Source organism: Cyanistes caeruleus, chromosome 3, assembly GCF_971803275.1.
Source record: "Cyanistes caeruleus chromosome 3, bCyaCae1.hap1.1, whole genome shotgun sequence".
NCBI lineage: Eukaryota > Metazoa > Chordata > Aves > Passeriformes > Paridae > Cyanistes > Cyanistes caeruleus.
In genome coordinates this window covers 63,982,460-64,006,821 of record NC_141703.1, presented here as the reverse complement: position 1 = coordinate 64,006,821, position 24,362 = coordinate 63,982,460, and the positions used below count along the sequence as shown (strand labels likewise).

Below are 24,362 nucleotides of genomic sequence, written 5' to 3'. Positions count from 1 at the left end.
TCTGCTAATTTATGAAGTTTTTCACAAGAAAACTATTTTTTTTATAGCTTTCTATTTCTCTGATGCCAGCTGCCTAGAAATCCTCTCATCAGTTATCTCCTCCTATTTCACATCACTCTGAGGTGTGTTATGGGTCAAATGAGTCAAGGGATGTCATTTTTAAGGATGAGTTATTCAAAGGCAAAAGTTCTCTTCATCTGTTTCTGTGAGCCTCCCTGGAAAACAGAAGTTTTTACTTTGCCTCTCAAGGCCACAAATCTTCAACTATTACTTTTCCCCTTCTGTTTCAGTATCTCACAGTATTACAATCACTTCACTTCTTGCTCAAAATCCACACTTTGAAACACTCCATTCCTCCCAATATACTCTGTCATGAATTAAAGGAGTTGTTTTTCAGAACACTACTGGTCATCTCCATCGTTTTAACAGAAAAATTTTACAGCTTATTAAAGCATCTCCTTATTTTCTCTTCCCCACTTAAAACTTAATTCCTTTCTTCACTGTTTTTGATAGTTTCTGATGTCTCCTTACATGTTGATTGTTCCCTCTCTCTCTCTCTGGAAAAAAAAGGATTAATCTGCAAGTCTCATCTGGGTAATGAAAAGGTTAAAATCTTGCCCAGGCTTTGTAGATGGTTCTGTGATCTCTGCTGGAGCAGCAGCTGGAGCTGTCTGCGATGGAAGATTCTTCATGGCTGCTCTGGAGAGTGTGGTCGCTGTCTCAGCCTGCCGCAGGTCAAGAGCTTTTTTTCTCTCTTCACTCGTCAGTCTCTGGTGAATTCAGTCACAGCAGAAACTGCAGCCGAGCCAGGGACCGGCCTGGCCCGGCCAGAGCCCGGGGCAAGCCCCGCAGGCCCCATCTCCCGGCCGGGAGCCGCTGGGCCCAGCCCAGCCCCTGCCCCACGGGGCCGCAGGGCCTGGGCAGGGAACGGGAGGCCTGGAGCTCTGTCACCTTTCACAGCCAGGAAACAAAGAGCCAAAGAAATTCCCAGGCTTAGGTCTTAAGGTGGTGTTCACAGGTTGATCTCACTTTTCAATGGTTAAAACTGCTGTCAGTTCTCAGAAATGGTCAGTTGTTGGCCAGAAGAAAAACTCCCATCAGCCTCCAGCAGTTTTAACTTTTTTTAGGTATTTCTCTTTGTTTTCCTAAATGCCAATCTATCACAACTGGTTTCTGCCTGTTGCCTCTTGTCCCATTGCTTGGCAACTCTGAGAAGAGTCTGGTTCAATCCTCATCTTTCCTTCAGATTCTTTTATATATATTATATATATTGATGAGGTCCCCTCTCAGCTGTCTCTTCTCAAGGTTGAACAGGCCCAGCTCCCTCAGCCTTTCCTCATAGGAGAGATGCTCCAGTCCCTTAATCACCTCTGTAGCTCTCCACTGGACCTGCTCCAGGAGCTCCCCTGTGCTGAGGAGCCCAGAACTGGACACAGCACTCCAGATGTGGCCTCAGCAGGGCTGAGAAGAGGGGCAGGATCACCTCCCCCAACCTCCTGACAATACTCCACCTAATGTACCCCAAGATCCAGTTGACCTTCTTGGCCACGAGGATATGCTTCTCACGGACAGCTTGTTGTCATTCTCCACAGAGCTGCTTTCCAGTAGGTCTGCCCCCAGCCTGTCCTGGTGCGTGGGGTTATTCCTCCCCAGGTCAAGGACCCTGCATTTGCCTTTGCTGAACTCCAGACAGTTCATCTCTGCCCATCTGTCCAATCTGTGGAGGTCCTTCTGAAGGGCCACTCCTCCAGGCTTTGTGTCAGCGAACTTCCTGAAAAGGTGTCTACACATTGACCCAAGTTACTGGTAAGTGAAACAATACTGGGCCCAGAACTGAACCTGGGGGGACACCACAAGTGACAGGCCTCCAACTAGATCCTGTGTCCCAGATTATGATCCTCAGGGATCTGCCATTTAGAATCCACCTCACTGTCCAAACATCCAGTCCACACTTCCTGAGTGTGCCTATGAGGATGTTGTGAGAGACGGTGTCAAAAACGTTGCTAAACTCCAGGTAGACAATGTCCACTGCTCGCCCCTCGTGCATCCAGGTCATTGCACAAGGTCCATGAGTAATGGCCAGTGTGTATTTGTAGCTATGAATCTGAGCTGAAACACTCTCATTGCTGAGATGAGTGAGGCAGCATTAGTTTGCCAATAAAAACACCAGAAAAAATGTGACCAAGAAGAAACTTTTCAAAAAAAGTTTTCATTTCTTACAGATTATTTTTAAAAAGCAAGTTTTGAAAGCATTTTTTGCCACTTTCCCTGTGGGAGATACCTTTTTTATTTCACAGTGGGTAGCTGAGTGGCATGAGGATTAAGGCAGAGCAGATCCAAGTCACATTAGAAACCACTGAGAAATAAGGCTGGTTCATCATTGTTTTAAGGTTAAGTTCAAGGAGTTCTTCCAATGTTTGGATCAAAATAAATCAATTTTATCCTACTGTTAAATTAATTACAATGTTTGCTTCTTTAAATGACAAAATAAACACACTTTTGGAAATGGTTAGTGGCTCAACACTAATTTAGAGGACATTGCTCACAGAAAGAAAGGTATAATAATGAAAAGGAAAGACAAGCTATTACCTTTGTGGATGTGCAATACATATATTTTTAGTGATAAAGCTGCCGATAAGCATTTAATTTAACATTTTATTTTCATTGACCTTAGCAACTGTAGATCCAAGTCACATCCATGAAGAGTTAAGATACACTCAAGGCTACAGATAAATAGTCCACTCTGGTCAAAATCGTTTCTTTATAAAGAGAACTGGGGTTGTGCCTCTGCACTCAGAAAATGCAGGTGCATATCTGGCTTTTGGTTACATGAGGAAGGAACCTGGAGAAATCCCACAGGAATCAGTGTTACTGTCCAAGCAATAGGCAGATACATAAGAGTGTGATTTTAGCCAACAGGCATACACAGACTCCAGTCTCTCCATCACTTTTAGAGCATCAAAAAGGATATATTAAATAAGTAGAGTGATAAGGAATATCTTTATTCAGTAACAAACCCTGCCTTAGAGGGGGAGTTGAAAGCACTCTTGAATTTTAAGCAGCAAGAACTTCTGTAGGAGACTCTCTCTGGCAGCAGTTGAAAAGGCTGAAGAAGACATTGAAACAAAAATGCATCAAATTCCAGAAATTTGACAAGACCAGATTATGAAGCTGAACAGGGTTTTTTAAAGCAGCTGGCAACTCTCTAATTTATTTCACCTGTCCTTTTCATACTGCCAGGGAGAGTCTGCCCCACATGTGAGAACCAAGTCACATCACTGCATGCCTGATATTGTGCCAACTCTCCTGAATAGCAAAAAAAAAAAAAAGGTCTATTCTGTTTAATTGCCAGGTGTCAAGCAGGCTCATTACAGTGTACAGAAAGCTCTCTGTGCAACAGATCAACCTGAAGAGGCTTATCTTTGTGGCTGCTGTCTATACAGTCATAATTAAATAAAAGCAGATGGAGAAGGCTCTAAATAATCATGACTGCGAGATAAATAAAACACTGGGTAAGTAACTTCAGAAGTATAATTTAAGCATCTTATATAAATAAAAAGTATCAGAATCTTCTGTGATATGTTTTCACGCTGAAGTAGTTCAGAAAATTAAAATAATAAAGAAAACAATGAAGTGAAATATTAAACTAAATATATTAAATATGTGTGACACACACATAATAGGAAACAGGTAAAAGTCATTCTGACTCACTCTTCCCACGGGCAAACGCAAATTTTCTCTCTGTCCTTTGCTAATGCATGTGCCAATTAATCTTGCAATCACATTATCACAAAACCGTGTGGTTTGGCACTTCTTATTTCACAGAACATGAAAAAGCTGCTCCTGTTCTTTACAGCTACAGCTCCACATAGATCCAATCACTGGATCTGGACATGCCAGAGGGTCACTTCAGCTGTGCTCAATCCTGTCTGGCAGGCCCAGCAATACAAGACTTCTGGAGTTTTTGCAGTGAGGTGTATCGATGCCTTGGTCCTTCTTCAGCTATTAGATGTAGATCCCAAGTCACTGTGCTGCTCAGTGTATCAAGGCCCCACCCTTACAAACATGCATTTTCCATCCACTTCCAAGCACTGATTTCTCACCTGGTACCCCAGCTGCAGACAGCAAGGCACAATCATGCTGCCACGCTCCTCACACAATAAACTTGTGCATGGTGCAGGGACTGCCAGCCTGGCTGTGGGCACCTGTGCTTTCCTGCTGCCCCCCAAAACGATGAAAGGGAGAAAATCTGTTTCTCTTTGCACTCACAGTGAGATCCGGGGGCATATCTCACTAAGACCGTTCACTCTTGGCTGAGGTACCCAGCTGAGCATCCCTTCTGGAATCAGAAGACAAAAAAGAAAAACTTCACAGATTCCTGCAGCCTGAAGGTTAAAATGCAGGAAGACGCTGTGTATACGGGGAGTTTGTGTGCAATGTTTTGCAGCTGCGTTCCCCTAGCACAGCTATATGTAATGAGTAGTTATAATAAGGGTTGGAAGTAAGTGCAGTGCCAACCTAAAAAGCATGTTCAGTCCACCACTGATCTTAAATGTTTCCTTCTTTTTAAATAGGATATTGTGTAGCCTGCTGCAAAGTATTGTTTGTTCAGTGCCAAGTAATCTGCAGAGCTATTAACTGCTCCTGTGAAAGATTCAGTTAAAAAGTGGGACAAAGTACCCAACCAAAGCTTTTGAAAGAATATATAATCCACATTGCCTTAACCCTCCAAATACCTATCTGCATAACAGAATAAAAGTGCAGGTATTGTATATTTTAGAGATATTATAAGATGACCATTTCGGATTTTTTATCTGAATCTCCTTTCTGATCTGTGCTGCAGATCTATTCCTTGCTTGCATGTTTGCATGCTCTTCTGGCCAGATGTTTAAAGTACTATTGTTCTTTGTATACAGGGAAAATAAAATGTCCTTTAAAAAACTCACACATAATAAAGAAACTCAAACCTACAAATATATCAATGGAAAATGTTTTCTTTTCTAAAATGGTCTCTCAGTGGGTGTGACCCAAGACCACAGAAGGTGTCACAGACTGTTGTTTCATCACCCACAAAAGGTAACTAAGCACAGCAAGGTCAGCCATACTTTTCAGCAATCTAGGGAGTCAACCAGACAGGAAAGGTTGAAAACCAGTCATCTAAACAAGCATATATAATCTTTGTACATAAAAGAAGCTATGACCTCTTTTGAACCATGGGATAGTATTCATTATTGCAAGAAAAGCTTCACAAAGGAAAGAAAATTAGCTGTGCCTTTCAGTTAGGACATGCCTTCTGCACAGCTGGACTACACAAAGCCATTTAATTATGGCAGCAAGGAGCTCAACAGGGTAAATTGCCTTGAGGAACAGTCTGTGTTAGCTTGTGACCAACATTGCACAGTCACCATCAGCTTGGGCTGCACACAGTAAAAATTCCCATCTTCCTAAAAATGCCCGGCAGATAATCCTTTAGTCATAAACCACTGTAAGGAAGCAGCACTTGACAGCTGGGTCAGTGGCTATGTTTGAACCTAAGACTTGGAAGGCCTCTATTCAAGAATTCTGTAAATATAACCTTCAATAAGTTTCTAGCCTCCTAACTGTAAAAGGGAAAAATACTCCCTGCATCTGCGCTGAGGCACTGTGAAAATAAAGATTTTCCAGAAAGATAACTTTTATAACTTACAATATAGAATTCTGTCAATCAGCTTTGCCAGAGATGACATAAATCTGTATACTTAAATAGTGAAGGGAAAAAATTATGCAGTCTTGATCTCCCTCAAATATTTCCTATTTTTCCATCCTGTTTTGCCCATCTCATCAATCTCACAGACTAATTAGCTTCATTAGATATGCACCTGTCTTCTCAGTTTTACTTGTGAGCACTTAAAGACAGGCTGCAATGAAAAATCTGATTGCAACTTGTGAATTCACATTCAAAACTGCTGAAAGCATAGTCCTGTGGCAAGAGTTGCTTACCATTCTCACTTACCCACTGTTCAAGATCTCTGAAAACCACAATACTAGTCCCTTTGGTTTACAACAATCCCAGTCTGTTTCCAAAGTGGACTTACATTCCCAGTCTGGAAACAACACCTCTCACCATGTTTGAACAACAGAAGACTCTCCATTTTCCTTGTGTCCTTGTGTCTTTAGAAGGTAAGAAAAATCTATGATATTTTAAAGAGAATCTAAGTAGTCTGGATTTAAATGGGAACAACCACTACCATGATGATTAAGGAATGCTTGCTGGATATGCCATGAAGTACTTCAAAGAGTGTCCTGGGAGGAGAGGGGGAAAATGTGAAGAGGAATCAAAAAGATTTCATGCAAGAGACATAAATGGTTTCCAGATGTTAGATCAAATCCATGTCACTGTGTCAATGGATCAGTACACAGGTCACCATGTACTGAATTCAGATATAAGTGGAAGTAGTGGAGGCTGTTATGCTCTTGCTAAATTAAGACAATTTTCACAATGAGCAAGCAGAAAAATACTAAAAGCTGGGGGGAAGAAAATAATAAAGTCCAACTCCTTTTCACCCCAAACTTCATCCCCTCCTGGGCCTTCTCTATCTTTGACTTTAGTGTTTGCAGTGGTAGCTGATTCTATGTAGATTCTGTTTACTATTTATTTTTTTCCCTGTTCACTGAGTGTTTTTCTCCAGAACAAAAGTATGACAAAAGATTTGTAGTTTCAAAACTAATTAAAGAAGTAGCTCATGCTTGCTTACTCTCCACCTAAAAATGATGGCCAGTTTCACGATGGGCTTTTTCAAGATGGGCTGCACCATCCTTCTGCTGGGAAACAGAGACCACACACCCATCTACAGACACAGAGTCCGTCATATATTCCTACAAATACTAGGTGCAATTAAAGCAAAACTTCTGCTAAGCCCTCATTTAGGGTTCTACTTTATGGAACAAATAAAAAGCATGATTTCTAAAAAGGCATGCTATTTGATCTGATGCTTTTCAAACTGGATCCTAACAGCTTTCACTGAGGCTTGAATTAACATATTTTGAATTTTGTAAAGATTATCTCTGACCTTTTTAAAACAAAGACAAAACAAATGGGTAAAAAAAATCATTCTGCTCTCTTATTTTTACTACAAAGACAGATAGTCATACAGACTAAAATCACAACCAGGTATCAATTTTGACCATTCCCGTGAAAGCCACAGAGATGAAAGCATTTGCTTGCTGAGCTTCATTGGCTGAAAAACACTTGACTGGGTACATTTAAAAATGCTTCTTATCTGAGCTGTTTCAAGAGATTAGTTTGCATATTTAATATGTTAATGTTTCACAAGTAAGAAGATTTGCAGTGACTTATTACAGGACATATAACTTGGCAGAGCCCTGAGTCATTTAAGCTGGTACCTTAGCTACTATATTCCAACGACACTATTAGACACCACCTCAGAGTCTGTCCATGGCAGTAAGCCAGTTTTGCAGATCCTTTTCCAAAATCCAGTTTAGAGTCTGTCTTTCAGCAGAATATTTCCCAGTGGTTTGTATTTTCACTGTCACTAGCATGTCAGCAAGAGTGCATATCTTTTGAGCTCTGATTAATTTTGCCTTGACACTAGTGAAATACCAAGTATAACTTTAACTCAGGTTCTGAAATGTTAATCAGTTTTGAAATATCCATAGATTGCATATATATCAAGGCCTGTAAATACTCAGAGACATCTGTCAGGATCCACATGGCACTGGCAGTCTTCTATCTCCCTAAGCCCACAGGGTCAGGTGACCATCAGCACTGATAACGAAATATATCATCTTGAAACAAAAGGACATGGCCTTCTATTAAAGTCTTCTAGAATAAAAAATATGAAGATATAACTCCTCTAAGATATATATTAATTTGCATTCTCAAATAATATTTTTATTATTTATGTTTTCAGAGCTGTCACTGTCCATATTGGTAAAAAACTCTGTATAACTATTGATGTTAAAAAAAAAAAAAAAAGAAAAAATCACAGAATCACAGAATAACAACCCTTTCCTGAGTTGGAAGTGACCCACAAGGATCAATGAGTCCCCTCTTAAGTGAACAGCCCAAAAAGGGATCAAAAATCCTGTCTTGGATCTCTGTGTAATCAGGTCATAATCATAATGTGATTTCTGTGGTTTAAGCCTCTACCATTATGCTAGGTATAAAATTTATAGGAATGTCCAGACTTCAGGATATAAAACACTCATTAATTTTGTGGAAGAGGAAGAAACTTCCCCCAGAGCAATCTTACTGCTGAACAGTCTGCTACACTGTATTAAGTCTGCTCCTTACACTGGAGCATTTCGTGCTGGAAACACCAAGATTCTGTACTTCAAACCCTCACGCTAAAACAGAGAATAATCTGTATTCTTATACTCAGCTTAGTAGGAAAAAAAAGCTCACAGAAACTATGAGCTATGCTTTCATCCAAAAACCAGCCAACCAATGTACTCAGCCAACCTGGAAAAAACAAAATGAGCTTTCAGTCCATAGCCAGAGGTTCATGCTCTGGAAAGACCATTCCCAGAAGAAAGGGTGAGGCCATCTTTTCCAGCCAGCTCCAAGTCAGGGCTGATTTCAATGGCAACATGACAATTTGCTCTGGCTGGGTACCTGGCTCACTGTTTGGAAGTGGCAGCTGGATCACACAGCTCTTGCAGCAGCCACTGCCCTTCAGAGACACAGGTTGCATGGACTCACTGCTAGCACAACCACTTTGCTTTCTTGGCACAGCTAAGCCTCCTCCTTCTCAGGAACCTCAAGACGCTGACTGAGATGTAACCTACAGTCAGCCTATCCACCAAAAAAGTTGTTGTGCCAGTGCATGCATGAGACTGACCAGCCCCATCACATGGGGAACCTCCAAGGAAGGGGGGTGCCATGAGGAAAATTCCCAGCAGATATTCCCCCACCAGGAACTACAAAGTTCTCTCCTGCAAAGAAGGTGGGGAACTGTCCACAGTCTCCAGTTTCTTGAGGTGTTTAAGAAAAACCTGACTTGTTTCAGGATGCTTAAGTCTGTGTACATTTGGAAACTCTTTGCCGACAAGGGACTGCAGAGACCTTAGAGTGGAGGAAAGCAAGATGTTCCATTAGTAAAACTGAAAAGACAAGAACCAACACCTTCTAAAGGGCATAAGGAAAAGTTTCATCAATTGGAAGACTCATGTCGAAAATAATTTATGGTCTCCCAAACTTGGCTGCCCTTGTCTTGACAGTGAGGCACAGATACATTGGTCTCTGAGTCACCTCAAAATGCATAGCTCACTTTTAAGAACTTTTAAGCATCACTTTGAATTAATTTTTAATTAGTTACTTTTTAAAATTTTGCTGAGAGACCATAACACATTATTTTCAGAAGTTCAGGTCTGGCAGAATGAAAAAGGGGCTGGCACTCTGCAAATAAAGACCTTTTAGAGTGCACCTGAAAACCACTTATACTTTGCAAAACCATTTATAGTTGTACAAGTTTGCCCAGTATCCATCTGGAGAAAATGTTGCTCTGCTCTGGGGACAAGAGATGCCAGGCCTGTGCTGGGGTGCTCGTCTTGCCTAATCCCACCTACCAAAGACTGAGCATCCAACACTAAAAGGAAAACAGCTGCATTTGCTGTCTGTATTCCTGTGCTCTTACACACACACACACTTTCCCACCAAACCGACCTCCTCATCTGTTTTTCATAAGGAAACTCACACAGACTTGCTAAGCAGTCTGGGTTGCAGGCTTATCTAACAACCTTGGGTTGTCAATCCAGCAACAGTCCACTAGGTCTGCTTTTAAAAGCAAGCTGTGATTAGCTTGAAGGAAATAAAATTTGTCTTTTACAGCAAGCTCTTCAACTGCACTTTTGACAGTCTTCGATGATACAGAAAGGGAAGGAACTCCTTTTTGCTGTCATATGTGAAAAACACTTGCAAGCTGACCTGGCTTCTCATATACTACTTTTGTACAGAGATTTGCAACAGTGTCTGAATTGTCTTCCCCCACCTGCTCTGCCAAATTATTATGGTACAAGCACTTCGGAAAAAAAAAAAGCACAATTGCTTGAAATTACACTAGAGTCAAATGTTGATAAAAAGGTGTCACAGAGGGAATGAAAACTAACTGCTGTGAAATTTAATGAAACCCACTGTGTGCCAAGGGCACAGGCAGCAAAACTGAATTTTAAAAAGTGCCAAGCAGAGAAGCTTGTAATCAGACTAGCCACTATGTTAGATGAGATAAGCAGAATGACTTTTTTCTATCACTAGATCAAAACAGACTGCAATTCTTATGCATGAGATGAAAAGTTACAGTATTTATCTTCCCAGCTTCCTGTGTTCTTAGCACCGGATCTCTGGCTTAATGGCATGAAATGGAATTTGCCATCTCCAGTGTAAGGCTTGTTCCAGCCCTCGCATGGTTCTTTCCTGACAGTTTTTATTGCAAACTATTATGAAAAGAGGAACAAGCTAATCAGAATTGTTAATGGCTCTGCATAAACTATCTTCAGCTGTGGTGTCCCCTTCTACATCCTGGGCAACTGAAGTCAATACAGGAGAACAGGACATAGAAGATGATGCCAGTATAGGAGAAGGACTCTGTTCAACAATGTTCACACAGAGTACAGTTTCCAAAGCATCACTCCACTGCAGCCTGTTAAAGAATAATTTTACTCCTTAATTATTATAACAGCATTATTTTGAAATTGTGCTAAGAAAAGCCTGATCTCCCAAACAGAACTGCTTACAATCATTGTGGGAGTAATCCCTCAAAGTCTGGTTAAGGACATGGGACAAAAAAGCAGCCTATCTTTGTTGGAAACAGCTTCAGTACCTTCATTACTTCAGTTGTTCAGGGGGTTATCAGTAGTCTTAGCTCTGGGCCACACAGAGAGGCTCAGAGTCTATGCCTTTACCTCACTGATGAGTTTCAACACTGCAACCCACTTGATCTTGTAGCCTGGCCCAAATGGCCAGATTCTCCTTTTAATGGTCTGCTGGTAAAGCTGGAATAGTTTCTGGAGAGAAAGCTTCCAGCAAGAGAGATTTCCAGTACTGAACAAACTTTCTACAAAGTCACCCATTGTGTTTCTTATAAAAGGATTTCTTATAAAAATGACTTGACTTTTATCATGACCTCTTGATTTTGGTTTCAGTTTGTAATGGTAGTGGTTTGTCTTGGCTGTAAAGAGTTTTATGCCAGTATTTAGTTCTGCTTGTCATGCTTTCACTGCTGTGCCAGAAAAAGAACTTGAAAATCAACAGAATTCCTTGAAATCTAAAACACACTATAGCACAGAAGCCTTAAGTTTCCTGTTTTCTTGTGCATAACCCACACCACATCTGAAATACCCTCTTCAAGTAAGTAGTACTGAAGAATCCATCTATCTGCAGGTTGGGCAAGTGGAACTTCACAAGGAGGTGAAGCTCCTCTCTCTTCACAGCCCTCTCCATCCCCACTTCCCCTGCTTCCCTACCCACACATGCCCCTGCCTCTGACTTCTTCCTCTGCTCATACCCTTCTGAGGATGCAGTTGAAGTAAAAAAGCTTTTAGAAGAATAAAGGTCATCTGAATTTTACCCCTGAAAGTAATACATTTGTCATTTGTTACTAAGTGAACATTTAGAGGTCTCCCTTTACTTACTCCTCTACAAAGCACAAAAGAAATTTGTCAGCATCAGTTCCTATCATCTTAAAAATGAAATTAACCCAAAACTCCAATGTCCCCATTTGACTTTGTTTCAGTCAAAGTAGGACTTCTTTGGAGCAGCAACAGCCTCTGCCTTTTCCCCTATCACAACAGTTTCAAGAGTTTCCCTACATTATAACAACTGTAACAAAAGCAACATGGTACACCTGGAAATGTTTGTACAAATTTGCCAGACAGATTGTACTAATCTCCAAATGACATTCAAAGCTCATAGTCATGCAGCAGCACCGGGCTGAGTCAGAGCAAATTTTGAAACAAGTAAATTTTCTCTCACAGATACACTCACAAAGGTCCCTCAACATCACTCTACATGGTCTCTATAAATTCCCAAACAAAGCACTTTTTAGTACATCCTAGTAACCATTCCTAGTGATTGGCATTCAGCTGTATTGTGCCTGACCTGAACGACTTCGAATGCCCTGAATACCAAGTTTGTTCTCAATTTAAAAAAAAATAGAAGTATTCATAAATAGGCTTTCATTTGGCTGCAGACTTGGACAAAAACCTGAACTTGTGAAGAAATCAGTCAGCGATCTACTCAAAAGTTGTAAGGCCACTTCTTGTACATCACCATGCTAGCAGGTTTCATATCTTTTCACAGGGTGCTGTATTTCAGAAGCAGCTTCTGTTATTCCAGATTGACCATTCTTGGCTTTATCTCAACATTTTCTCCAACTCCACATCACTTTGCATTTATTGGAAAACTGTTCTTCTCAAATCAACAATACCAATTTATATTACAGAGGCGTCTTTATTGGGAAACAATGCAAGACAACTGAACTATCAGACTGCAAAAGAAAGGGTCAAATCTTTACTATATAAGCTGTATAGTGTTTATCAGAATTCTGTATTTTCTGTTTAGTTCTCTCTGAATTTTTCTGGATTCTGCTACAAGATAAAATAACAATTATTTCTAATAAGTCATTGTTTAGGTTTTCTTTCATTATAATTTTTCTTCATATTCCTATAGACTACTGCCAAGCTTACATAAAAGTCTGTTTGCCTAGTAAACAACTGTACCTGCAAATCAATTCAAAGTGGTCATTCCTCATGAAAGATTGGGGCTTATCAGGCTTAAGCAAGAAAATGTAGACTCAGCTCATGGTACAGCAATCCTCTCAAGAAAGAGTTTTGTTCTAGGGTGTTAGTCCTGATGCAATTAATATTCCATATGTGGGGAATTAGATAGAATCTGGAATTCCATGAAGGCCTCTGCACTGCCACACAGCAGCAAAACCTCCTTCAAATCCTTCTAATCACAATAAGTAGCAATGGCCCTGAGCTCCAGATCCTCTCTTTCCCTGAGTCCCATTGCAGAATACTGGTGTTGATTTCAACAGGTCAGGCTCTAAGGAAAAGACAGTCTGGAGGGGAAAAGAAGCCTCTGTTCTCAGATGTACCTGTGACATCAGGGGACTGACAGTGGAACAAACAATGTAAAGGAGATCTAATCAAGCCTAGTGAATCAGCCTTACCAGCAGCATTGTCAGGGTGCAGTGACCATGCCCGATTTTCATGCCTGGGAAGATAAAGGACAGCTTCTAGAAGGCATCTGTCAAATGCAATATTGCCCCTCTGACCTGTGATGCCAAGGAGAGGATCCTTTCTTGGTTCTCTGTGACTTAAGGCCCTCTTCGTATGATGTGAATGCCGCTTAGGACCTCACATTTGTGCAGAACTAAAAGCTTAACATCACTAAAGTCAACAAAGGTGTTCCACAGAGACAAAGGAAATCCTTGAGCAGAAAGCCAGCCACCATGATGGTCACCATAAGCTAAGCAGCTGTGGTTGGAGTTTTGGTTGTACAAATACATCCTGTATTTAATTACGCCACACTCCTTCCTAACTGCTCACGTCATGGAATCAAAACACTGGATGATCTTGAGTTCCACGCCTCAATTCCTTGAAATGATTGTGTTTGAAAACTGCCTTATTTTACTTTGTGAAGCCAAAGTCATTAGAAGGTAAAAATGTGTATTGGAGAAGTAAAACGATGTGAGCAAGGAAAGGAAAATACACGTTGAATACTATGAAGAAAAAATCCATGCGGAATGCATAGTAATCTGAGTTTCCTAAGTGAAATATGAAAAAAATACAAATTACATAGACATTTAACACCAGACTGGACAAAATCCTGGAAAATATACCATTGGGAACAATTCTGGCCTGTCAATAGGACATATGACTTCACTTGCACTGGAAAATATTGAAACATTTTGATGCCTAAATGCATTTCACAGCAATATTCAAATATCCATTGAAATATCTCAGGAAGCAAAACAAGCCAGATCTTTCAATGCAGTAACAAAATTTCTAACTCCAACCCAGATCCTTCTCTAATCAACACAAGTGTAAAGGATCTGAAATGAAGTACCTCTGAATTTACTCTGACTCCACACCAGAAAAATAGATTATTTGGTCCCCTGCCTCATATCTTCTGAAGTTTCATTAGGTTACGCAAGCAAAACCTTTTGAAATGAAAAGTGTCACAGAACTGCTGAGCACCATTGTTTCTTTCTAATAAAAGAAGGGAAAAAAAAGCAGGAAGACTGAACTTCATTCTACAGATAAATAAAACAGCACTGTGGGACTTCTTTAGATCAAAAATTCTGTTCTTAATGTAAAATTCTGCTTAAAAGCAACACAGCTGCAGCAATATTCAAAACATCACTTTTATATTCAACATTAATAAGACAACAAGAGAAGAGATTCTTCCCAGTATTTTAGCAACTTTTTTTTTTTTTTTAATACATCAGCATTTCCATTTTAAATGTGCTTCCAAAGCACCTAAAATCTTACTTGCAGAATTTGCTCCAGGCTTAAACTCTGCATGGGGCTTTTTCTTCCTCTGTATTTAGTCAAAATTTATATTAGGATCAAATATAATTTTTAAAAAACCAAAATGAATATGTATTCAAAACAATTCAGCATAAACAAGTTAATTCACTGGGGAAGCTCTTCAAGAAGAAAGTCATCATGAGAACCACACCCGTTTTAGACTAATGTCAAATCCAATAATCCTAGAATAGAAATAGTGATGTAATTTGTACTAAGTGTCACTGACTTCAAAGGACACACAGGAATTTGCAGCCTGTAAGGGCCCTGATGCTTTCTTAAGGAAGATTTTGAAACACCAGAAGAGTTTCAACTGCCATGGTGTTCTCAAGCACCATCTGAAGTAGCTGAGAACAGAATTAAAAAACTAAGACAAGTATGAAAGCTATTCTCCACATCATTTGTCTTCTTCAAGTTACGTCTCCTCTGTTTCAGCAGCATTACAACCCCTTGCCTGTTCTGCACTGCTTGCAGCCTTGCTGGCAGGGATGGCCTCCTCAGAGCTACTGATTCTGCACCTTAGGATCAGTAATGTTTGTTACTGATCCTTCCTTGCTGACCTGTTTTGTTAAAATGGTCAGTGTTAGCTTAAATAGCAAACTTTGCTAAGCAGGTTTCCTTCAGCGAGACTCTAAGGAAAATCTCACAAAAACCTGTGCTGTTAGATCTGCAGGGGCAGCAGCCTTTAGCAAGGCTGCAGTGGGAACTTCTGTGACCAAGGTGAAGGCAACTATGCAAAATATACAGGATCTAAGTGTGCACCTTTCTTGAACCTCTTTCAGGTAAGTACATGCTAGCTTGGATTCCCTACCAGTCAGACCTGATGGCCCATGCATGCAGGAAAGATTCAAGTAAAACAAGTCTCTATCTAATTAAGAGAGTAGGAATCTAAGTAATGTCCTTTATAAACTGACAGAGGACATATATTGCACTGGTTCTTATATTACATTCAGGCTTCAATCCTGAATTTGTCTTATATTTTAACTACAATCTGAATACAGCAGAGAAGAGAGCTGACTTATCTTCAATAAAACATATGCTACAGTAAGATAATTTCACTGTCTAAATTCCCTTGTCCTGAACATCTTCCCAAGCAGTTATACTTCCTTGCCTTACTTATTCTGTACTCCGAATCTAAATCCAAGAATTTGACTGTATGCTGTACCACAGTATGTGAAGGCACCTTGTAGGAGGTAAAATCTGAACACATGCACAAGCAGTCAGAGGATTCAGTTTAGTAAGTCAAAGTCTAGCTGAAAAGGGATGAAGCTGCAAAACTAAACACTGCATTTAATCCTTGGTGGATGGCTAGAGAAAACTGGAGCAAGAGCTAGTGTGAAACACACCAGCTACAAAGCAGCTTCTATACAGGTTGTTCTGGTAAAGAAGCCACAACAAAGCACAGCTTAAATGGATTAAAATCAACCTAAGTGTTGGATCTTAAGAGGAAAAAAAAAGACAAAATATTCCTTGAGAAAGCATAATTTCATAATTATATATTCTTGGTGCTATATTTTTAAAATTTGCATTAATGATCTGGAAGAAAAGCAGTGAGAGTAACTCACTACTGGAACATCTTATGGAGATCAGGCTCTTATCAAACTTAATTAAATTCTGACCAGAAGTTTTTTTTCTCAGAGATGCACTCTAGTTCAAATTGAAATTACATGAAGGCTGTCCTATGACCCATGCTACTGCAGACCTCAGACTAGGCAGTCACAGTGTTCTCTGCAGACTTTATTATTGCTGAATCAATGATCCTTTGACATGACACACAATCACTCACTAGCAACTTTTAACAATGTTGTTTTCACTGTTTTCTTCTGTCACCTTGGTGAGCCTTTGGACGTTCATCTGCCTCTCCTGTGGTGTCTGTATGTGCACACATATGCTGGATTGGTACCCAGCCTGAAGCTTGTCTTTGTTTAGGATGAGGATTGTCCTGTGATGTGTTTACAGGAGCACAGCAAAGTCACTGAAGTTTTGCATCCAACGAGAGGAAGGTGTGACAAAACAGCCCTGAACAGCTAACTTGCATGTGAAGAAGAGGCCCCGGTATTTGACAGAAGCAATGCTGCTCACTTGCCTCTCCCCAGAAGTCAGCCATTCAAAAAATATTTTTAGGCTGAAGAGGATGAAATAACTAAAAGGCCATTTTTGCATTTTTTCAAAAATGTCTGGGTTTTGTACAGGAATATGTACATATGGGGGAAAAGATGTAATTGCTTGGGAGAATCACAAGAGTCTGGGGCCACTGTTTTCTTGATAGAAGTCTCTTGACCATCTCAGATCTTCCCTGTTCCTGTGAGGCTTTTCTCAGTTACATTTTCTCCCTACAGGCAGAAAATTACACTGATCTTAGTCTTCCAGGCAGAAAGCAGAAAGCCTCACTTGAGCTGTCAGATGAAATAATGGTTACTGGTCAGTGCTTTTTCCTCCAGCTCCACAAAAAACCTTTCCCAGAAGTTTTTAGTTCCTGTAGTCAACTGGAACCACTCTTTCCAAAGCCCCTTTCTTAGCCTCAGAAACAAGATTGTTTTGTTCCCCTTGAGCCCCAGAGTTGTCTTTAAGTGTCAGCCACGTTTCTTGGAACACCACTTCAGTGCCTCCACCTCTCCTAAGAACCACTTCTTACTTTCTCAACTGTTCCCCCAAGCAAACCCTTTGAGAGAAAGCTTCTCAACATGACCCCATAAGGCCACAACCTCATGTTCTTTCCTCCTCTGTCCCTCATATTTTAGTATCATCTCACCTACAAAGTCATATTCGGCCATTAATATGAAAACAACTTGCAGATTTTGTTTGGATCTGTCTCCTTAAAATCTTTAGCCCAAAATCACAAAGGCTTTCTATGAGATTTCATCACAGACAACACAGAACCAAAACATCAGCCCACTCAACATTCTCCTCATCTTGAGGGGTCGGTCTTTATTTTTCTGCCCTCTGCACCCAGCAAACACTTGTCCTGAGCACCTTATGGGTTATGGAAAATATTATGGCCTCTATTGGCACAGAACAGTTGAATAAGGATTCTCCAGCAATTCCACGGAGTGCTGAGAGCATTTTTCATATGGCCACATTTTATTTTCTGAGACAAAATCAGAAGTTGTTAGGAACTGTGTCCCTTTTTTCTCAAATAACCAAATGCTCCTTTTACCACCCCCTGTTCCAAGAGGTCTCCAGATCTTTTAACCAACAATTTCAAGGACCATAGTTTTGAGAGTTTCAGCACTTCCACAAGACATAAGGGAAACAAGACAGACAGATAAGGAGAGGAGGAGTAGACACCGCTGAAAACTTTTCCAAAGTTTTCCATTTAACAAAGGGAGTAGCAAAACTTGTGCTTCATTAGAGTCAATCAATGAATACTAAAGATGACAGTCAACATGGCAGCCACATGGCTGCCCCATAGTTATGGGAACGGTTCACTTCTCACATGGCACTTAGAATCAGGGCCATAGTGTCAGGTTCAGAGAGGTGTCTCAGCTAGCAGATTGTTCCACGTTCTATTCCCTCGGATCCATACTCTGAGCTTGGTTTAGCTGTTTTACACAGAAAAAGGGAGTTCTGAGCTAGTAAAGATTTCATTCCCACGTGCTGACCACTTTAATGAACAGCTTCACCTTGCCAGCATAATGCTCTTTAAATTGACCATCCTTGCAGTACTTGTGCCTTTTGATCCACTGCGTCTCATAAAACTGGCTAACCTTTAAGTTCATTATGTTCTTAAAAATATCGCTATGTTCTTAAAATCATTGCTCTGCATTTAGAGAGTGAACCTGTTCACCAAATTAGTATGTCATATCTGAGCTACCTACCTTCAAATATCTAGTTTCTCCATTTAAGTGGAATTGACTTGCCACAGCACAATGAAAAGAAGATCAATAATTACAGACTCCAATTTGCCATAGATTTGTTAAACTTCACTCCCTGCTGTCATATCCTCAATAGTTATGGTCAAAGCTACATCCTCACAATCTTTTCTAGCTACATTATATATGTCTCAGTCTTCCAAACATACAAAGGAAACCAGCTGGGAACACTGCACTTTATGTTAGCAGTGAAGACTGTATCCATCTACATGACTGTGCCCTCAAGAGGTTACAGACAGCATAACTCTCACCTCAGCTGTCATTTCTTTGAAGCAGTCCAAGAGACACGTCCAGGAAGACTCCTGAAAGACCGCAACAGCAGTTTGCCAGCTGTGGACTGCAGACCACTGATGTCCACTGCAGAAAAGACTGGCCCTGGGGAGTTGGACACTTGTCACCTACCACCAAATCGCCTTAGAAAAAGCTAAAAGCATTGTTTTTCATGCAATTTCTGTAATGGCTACAGAGCTGCCACATGTAATCATGTGTGGGAAAGGAAGTGGCTTCCACAATTGCAAATGGCAGGAAAAGTCTGTGATGAAGTCTTTCTAGTTGGAACAGAAACTCGACATGTTTCATCCCAGAGTCATCTTAAAATATATGTATACTTTTAGGCAGGATCATCTGAAATAGCAAATACAAACTAAGTACACAGGATCAAGCAATATCCAAAGAGCCATTCTGACTCTGCCTAGATCTGCAATTTCTCACAGGTTCTGCCATTCAGTTTTTATCAGAAGAGCAGATTTATGGTAAAAGCACTCATGAATAATTCACTCCTTTTGAGCTGCCACATGTAACTTGTGGAAATCCCAGCTATAAAACCTTGGCACCATTTAGCTAGCACAATCTGCAGTACTTTTTTACAGGTGTAAAAAACTGACCTACTTGGAGTTATTCCTCTTTCACAGTGCTAGAAGAAAAGGATCAGGCTGTTTGCTTACCACCTCTGGTAAACAAACCTCTCTGCCACATCTTCATAGCACTAAAAAAGCTTCTAGTGTTGGACTAAGTTTTAGCTTTGGCTCACCACAGCTTCAGTGGCTTGTACATCTCCCCTGCTCTTGGGCCTCCCATAATAATCCATTATCTGTTGGCTTACTTCCTCCTCAAGTCCATGTTTTTAAATCATGTTGAGAAACTTACTTGGATCTGAAACAAAAGGAGCACAAGTAAAGCCATAAACTAGCTACACTGAATTTGTCTTTATGCTGGTTTCTAACTTCAAGAGAAATACGGTTTATTCCAACACTCATCCTCTGCCACTGGAGCAAGAGCCCCAGCAGGCTATGGGTGCAGATTGCTCAGACAAAAAAAAGAAAGTGAAACCATTTAGCCATCTCCCTGTCATAACGCAGAGGCTGAATTAATAGCATCACTCAGTGGCTGCTTATTTTCCTAGGCTTTTCGTTATATAAAGCTAGATGAAAGTTCTTCTTCACAATTAAAAAGAAAATTTATAAAGGTTTTATTTCATTAGATCTCTAAGTGGAGACCAACTAAAATGCCAATCGCTGCCACCAAGCCACATTCAAAGCCCACATCATGGTATACAGCTACACCTACAACTGCATTACAGGGAACAAAGAGCTGCCATTCCCTGTTTGTAAATAAGGTGAACAGCTCACGGCTATCTTGACATAAAATAAGATAATAATTATAGTGCCTAAGTTAGACATCTGAGTAAATGTAGTCATGTCATTTAAACAATTAACCTACACTGATTTATAGCAACTAAGGATCTGATGAGGGATGTAAGAAACTTGTCTTTACCCTAATACGTCCCTTCAATTTATCCAAATTACTGTCTTTCACCACCTGGCCTCCCCCTTGTGCCCCACAGTTAGGTTTTAAGCAGGTTAAAAAATGACAGTTCTCACTTTGGTCTATTCTTACACACTTCCAGCAGTGCTGAATGAAATGTGAGACAACCATAAAAGCCAGAAGAGGGGAAAATCAGACATGCTGCATAACTAATTTCTGAACTGTAAGCAAAGTTGTTGTCAATCTTCATTTCATATCACAGGTTCACATTTCTTTGAATTGCCACCTACTGAGAACAAGCACTACATGCTCATGCCCTTCTAGGCAGGATGCTGCCTGGTCACCTCGGACAAGCTTCAGGGGTTGCCATGGTGTGTGGTCTGAAGGAGCCTCTCACTCCTTGTCCAGGAGTCACCATCTTGCCTCAGAGAAGGATGCACACCTTCAGCTCACACCAGTGTCACGAGGAGCAGGGTTCCTCCTGCATCCCCCGGCCATATTCCCACTGCTGAATCTGCTGTGTTTGCTGGGGTGGCTGTAAGCAAACAGCTCCTTGCCATCTCTGTTCCACAGGCTCATGGGGGAGCACAGTCACAAGACAGGGGCCAAATGCAAATTAAAACCAGATGAGGCGAGACAGCAGTTGGAAAGAGGGGGTGGTTAAAGCCTGTGACAGCTCCAAGTGAAAAAAGTCAGACAAAGCGGGTTTGCAGATTGTCACTGAACTGAGAACCTCCTCCACCCCCAACTGCCTGGCTGGAACTGTATAATGGAGCAGGTTTCAAGAAACCACAGCTCCCAGCAGAGTTAACTCTCCAGCAGCTGCTGCACTTTCAAATTGTCAGACAGATTAAACACAGGAATGCCTGTGGGTCACAAAGCTGAGGGAACGGTATGATGGGGTCAGCTTGCTCTAAAGTGCAGAAACTACTCAAAAAGTTGGAGACAGGACTCTCTGCAGCCAGGAGGGAGTTACACTGGTATCATCTGGCCAAAGGCTTGGCACAGGGCCCTTTCCCAGCCTCAGCTGTCCTCACCAAGCTGGACAGTTAGCGGGGTTTTTGTCTTGTGCTTCCTTAGAAGCTGCAATCCCGGCATGTAACCACACTGCCCTTGCAGGGCAAGTGCCTGTTTGGAGGGGAGAGAAACGAGAGTTCCTCTACAGTCCACTCCTTTGGGGCATGAGCCAGGGCACCTGGCTGGGCCTGGATCCTTCAGGGCACCCAAAAAGCTGGCCCCTGCACTGCTTCAGCATCCAAAGCTCAGAGAAACACATTACCTTATGGGGGCAAGCACATGGGTGCAGTGGAGCGCTTGCATCAGGCAAAAGTGAGTGCCACTGATCCACATGTCACCGATGACGAGAGGGTGATGATTTACTGGGAAAACTGCCCTGTAAAAAGCATGCCTGTGGATCCTATTTATTGTCTCATACCCTTCAAATAATCTTACAGTTACAGAGACGCCACACAATTACAAGTTAGAAAAAGGAGCGGAGGTAATTCTCCCACACACTGTCTAGCCCATGGAGACAACAAACCTGTGGCACCATCAGCAGGCAGTGTGGGTCAGCTAGCCCAGCAGGGCTCTTCCTGGGAGATGGTGGGCCACCTCCACCAGGGTGGATAAACAATCCACACTTCAAACCTGGGCCAAAAGCTTGTTGCCAGATTCGTGCAGCTGCAGAGAGCAGAGCTGGAGGGAGCTCTGCCAGTAATAGGGGTAAGAAGGAGAAAGAGAGGTTGTTCCCACACAACACAGCCTCTCCTCTGCCAAACCACAACACTTCATGTGGATCTGTAGCCCACATGCTTCTCCAGGTACCTCCAACTCAGCTATGCTCAGCTGGAAACTACAACCCACAAAACTACTGTGAAGATGCTGGCCCACAGAAGTCGACTTACCATGCAGCTCTCAAAGGTGACAAAATGACCAGACAGGGACTTGAGCACAAGAGAGCACAGGATGCTGTGTCTTTGGGCCACATTTAGGCAGCCACACAAGCAGCTCAGTTGTTGAGGGAGCCAAGTGGTCTCCCTCACTAGGAAAAAGTTTGAATCACCCCCTCCTCTTCCCAAAGTGTCAGGAGAGTCTTAACATGAGCAAACAGATATCCTGGACATGCCCATCCTCTCACCACAAGAGCACTTACCCCCCAGGAACTGGATGCCTCCTGCCACCCTGCCCACAGTCCTGGAGATGAGCTCGGACACACAGCAGCCCATGAGCGCAGTCAGGGCCACCAAGAGAAGCAGCCCACAGCCCAGGCCCGTCACCACCGTGCAGATCCTCCACTCGGCGCTCGGAATGGCCTGGAAGGAGGCATAGCGGCCACACTGCTCCACCATCACGGTCATCTGGCGGCTCTCATCCCGCACCGGGTAGGAACACCTCCGGAAAGTGCCGAAGGAAACAGACTTCTCCAGCTGAGACCCCAAGAGCCAGTAGGGCATGAAGAAGCCAACACAGGAGGCAGCAGCGCAGAGGAAGGAGAGGAAGGCCCAGACAACGCCGGCACAGGTGAGGCTGGAGGCCATCTTTGTGTCTGATCCAAGACCCCTCACGATGGGAAGACACAAAAGTAACTGTATTTCAGAGGAGCTTTATGGATAATCCGGAATCTCTCAGCCTTGACAAATCCTCACACTAGGAGAAGCTTGAATCCTAACAACCAGGGGAATATTTCCTCCCATCATGAAGTCAAAGGTCCCTAATTAAATAACAAAACACAAAAAAGGAGAAAAATACAAGTTCAGTAACACTGACATTAGAAAAAAGTATTTGTCTGCTAGAGTGCTTTTCCTTCCTAGAAGACTTCTGAATAAGATACGTCACTTTTCTGTCCTACCCTTGCAAGCAGACCCTACAATTGCTCTTAGTACACCAGCTCTTGTGGCTGGCAGCCCAGCTGCCACAGGCTGCTGTGCACATCCAGGAATGCTCTGCAGCCACCTTCAGGGGCTCCCTGTGAACTTGCCTCACTTTCCTCCACTCTAAGTCCCGATCTTTCCAATACCGATAGAAAAAATAGACGAGGTCTTGCTTATCCTTAGTTAGCCAGACCTTCCTCCTGCAATGCCTGCAGAACGTTCACTTTACAGATGTTCCTGCAGCTTCAGTGCAAAACCACCCACAGCGGCTAAGGCATTTCAAGATCAGACTCTTGTGACACAAGAGTAAACTTATTAACACACTCCCAAAAGAAGTGATACGAGATGACATTTTTTCCAGCACTCTAAGCTGCTTTGCATCCCTGTGCAAAAGGAGCCTTTTACCACTTGATGTCCCAAAGTGCCAGGAATCCAATCTCCAGGTGGGCTTCTAGTAAGCAATGATACTGCCACATCTTTTGGATTCACCCCTACACAAGCTCAAGGAGAACACAATTAAAACACAGAGGTATCTCATAATATTCCCGCTTGCATTCAGCCCAGCTCTTCTTTGCCTCTTCCCAGCTCAAACCCAGGAGCCATAACCCCTTTGTATCCTTCTCAGACAACCTCCAACCTGTCAGCTCAGTATCGGTGTGCCCAAGTGTGTTTGACTGTCACAGAAATCTACGTGCTGTTCCCAGAGGCTGGGGGTCTATTTCTTGTTAAATTCATGTTGGATCATTATTCTAACTGCATTTGTAAATTTATGATCATTTCCTCACTGTTGCTGCCAAATTAATTCTGATAGCTATTTACAGGGGCTTTTTCTTCTAAGCATTATTAGACACCAATCAGTGAATCCAATTCATGAAAAGGCAATAAAATGAATACTACTTCAGCACAAGGAGGGAATGTAGAGAAAGTTTGTAAGTGAAATTAGCCATGTGCACTACACGAAAGTTTTGTTTACTTTTAAAACACTAAGAAAATAAAGTCTCTTCTGTAGTATTAAAAAGGTCTGTGCTTCTACTAAATAAGAGTACGCCTATCTACCCACAGCTTATCCACAGAAATGTCTTTCAACCTGCAAAATGCCAAGCCCCTGGGGATAAAAGCTTGCCAGAGAAGAATGGGGGGGGGGCACCATTTCTTCAGAAGCATCATCTAGAGAAGGATCTTGGCGTGGCAGCAAAAGTCTAAGCCAAAGTGGGTCACAGCACTTAGGGGAGATCATTCCCTATCTCGCAGGAGGTATGGCTGGAAATAGGGGACAACATGGAGGGTCCCAGGCGTAGGACCCTGCAAATCCTGCGGCTTCAGCGGG

At 41.9% G+C, this 24,362-nt stretch overlaps 1 protein-coding gene and 1 long non-coding RNA gene across 3 annotated transcripts in view; one reads left to right on the top strand and one right to left on the bottom strand.

The window, feature by feature from the left end:
* Positions 1-24,362, bottom strand: part of LHFPL6 (LHFPL tetraspan subfamily member 6) — a 138,139-nt gene that overhangs the window by 112,036 nt on the left and 1,741 nt on the right. For both annotated transcript variants that reach the window (XM_023947332.2, XM_086881432.1), the window contains exon 2: positions 22,318-22,875. In XM_023947332.2, the coding sequence (XP_023803100.1) occupies positions 22,318-22,702 (385 nt within the window). In that variant the 5' untranslated portion in view covers positions 22,703-22,875. The remainder of the gene's footprint in view (positions 1-22,317; positions 22,876-24,362) is intronic.
* LOC111944683 (uncharacterized) lies at positions 879-24,053 on the top strand. Its single transcript, XR_015284680.1, has 3 exons — positions 879-1,806; positions 3,353-3,512; positions 20,428-24,053. It is a non-coding gene; the product is annotated as an uncharacterized LOC111944683 (long non-coding RNA).